This window comes from Phaseolus vulgaris, chromosome 5 (genome assembly GCF_000499845.2).
Source record: "Phaseolus vulgaris cultivar G19833 chromosome 5, P. vulgaris v2.0, whole genome shotgun sequence".
In the NCBI taxonomy this organism is placed as follows: domain Eukaryota; kingdom Viridiplantae; phylum Streptophyta; class Magnoliopsida; order Fabales; family Fabaceae; genus Phaseolus; species Phaseolus vulgaris.
This window is the reverse complement of record NC_023755.2, coordinates 9,878,026-9,879,272: the sequence shown is the minus strand read 5'-3', so window position 1 is coordinate 9,879,272 and position 1,247 is coordinate 9,878,026. Positions and strand designations below refer to the sequence as shown.

At 54.6% G+C, this 1,247-nt stretch overlaps 1 protein-coding gene across 1 annotated transcript; it reads right to left on the bottom strand.

The window, feature by feature from the left end:
- Positions 1-206: 206 nt before the first annotated feature.
- Positions 207-890, bottom strand: LOC137833943 (uncharacterized). The gene has a single exon (XM_068642012.1). It carries the CDS (start codon positions 888-890, stop codon positions 207-209), a length of 684 nt encoding a protein of 227 aa, XP_068498113.1.
- Positions 891-1,247: the final 357 nt, after the last annotated feature.

Sequence of the window (1,247 nt, the reverse complement as noted above, 5' to 3'; positions counted from 1 at the left end):
CCGCACGAAGCGTCGTAGGTGGCCTGCCTGGATGAGCTCTTCTATCTTGTCTTTCAGAGCTTGACATTCTTCGGTTGAGTGACCGGTGTTCTTGTGGTATCGGCATTTTTTACTGCGGTCAGCGTTTTCAGGGCTTAGGGCCCTCCGGGGTGGTGGTATTAGCTCAGCGCTGAGGGCCTCTTATAGTATTTTGCCCCTATCGACGTTCAGAGGTGTGTAACGGAGAAGCGGGGTCCTCGGGTGTCCCGCTTTTGGTCTCGGCCAGCCCTGGGCCTTCCTTGTCGTTCTCTATCATCCTTCTTTTCTCCACTGGCCTCAGCGCGGGCGGTGTTTCTGAACTCGCGGAGTTCCTCTAGCTGCATGAACTTGGCCGCTCGGCGTCTAAGATCATCGAGACTGGTTGCGGGCTGCATGCACAAGCTATCAGCGAATGGACCGGGACGCAGGACGACCAGCATGTGGTGCATTGCCACCTCAGGGCTGAGGTTGCAAATGCTTAAAGCGGTTTTACCGAACCGGTCGATGAATGTTCTCAGGGATTCTCCTTTCTCTTGGTGAACACCGACCAGTGCTATGGATGTCAGGTGGTGGGGGCGGCTCATTGTGAACTGGATGTCGAACTTCACTATCAGAGTCTCGAAGCAGTCTATCGAGTTCAGGGGGAGTTTAGTGAACCAGCTGAGGGCTCCCCCCTTTAGAGAGGTGGGGAAGAATCGGCACAAGACCGCGTCGTCCGTTGTGTATAAGCTCATGTGGGTTGTATACGCGTCCACATGTTCGTCAGGGTCGGTCGTCCCATCATACCGATCCCTGTTGAAGCCTTTCCACTTGTCTGGCAGGAGGGTATCCATGATGAGGTCGGTGAAAGGATGGCGCCGCTCGGTACCCATCGTGCCGGTAGTGTTAGTCGTTTTGTTGGGGTGAGATTCCCCATCCATCTCCAGGGTGAGGTCATTCTTCATCTCCTTCTCGGCCTAGAGGGCGGCTGCTGTAGCATAGGACTTCCCGGCCTGGTAGGTCATAACGAGGGACGACACCCCCTCCACCAGCCTTTTCATTTGTCTGTTCTCTTCCTGGAGGTTTTTGATTTCCTCCTCGTTCCTCTTAGCGGCCTCCTCATGGGCCTTCTTCATCTCAGCTAACTCCTTCTGAAGGGCTAACATCATCGCCGCCTGATCTGCCTCGGACATGGTTGCCATATTGCGGGTTGATACCATCTACTGCTACAATTCCTTCTTACTCTCCTC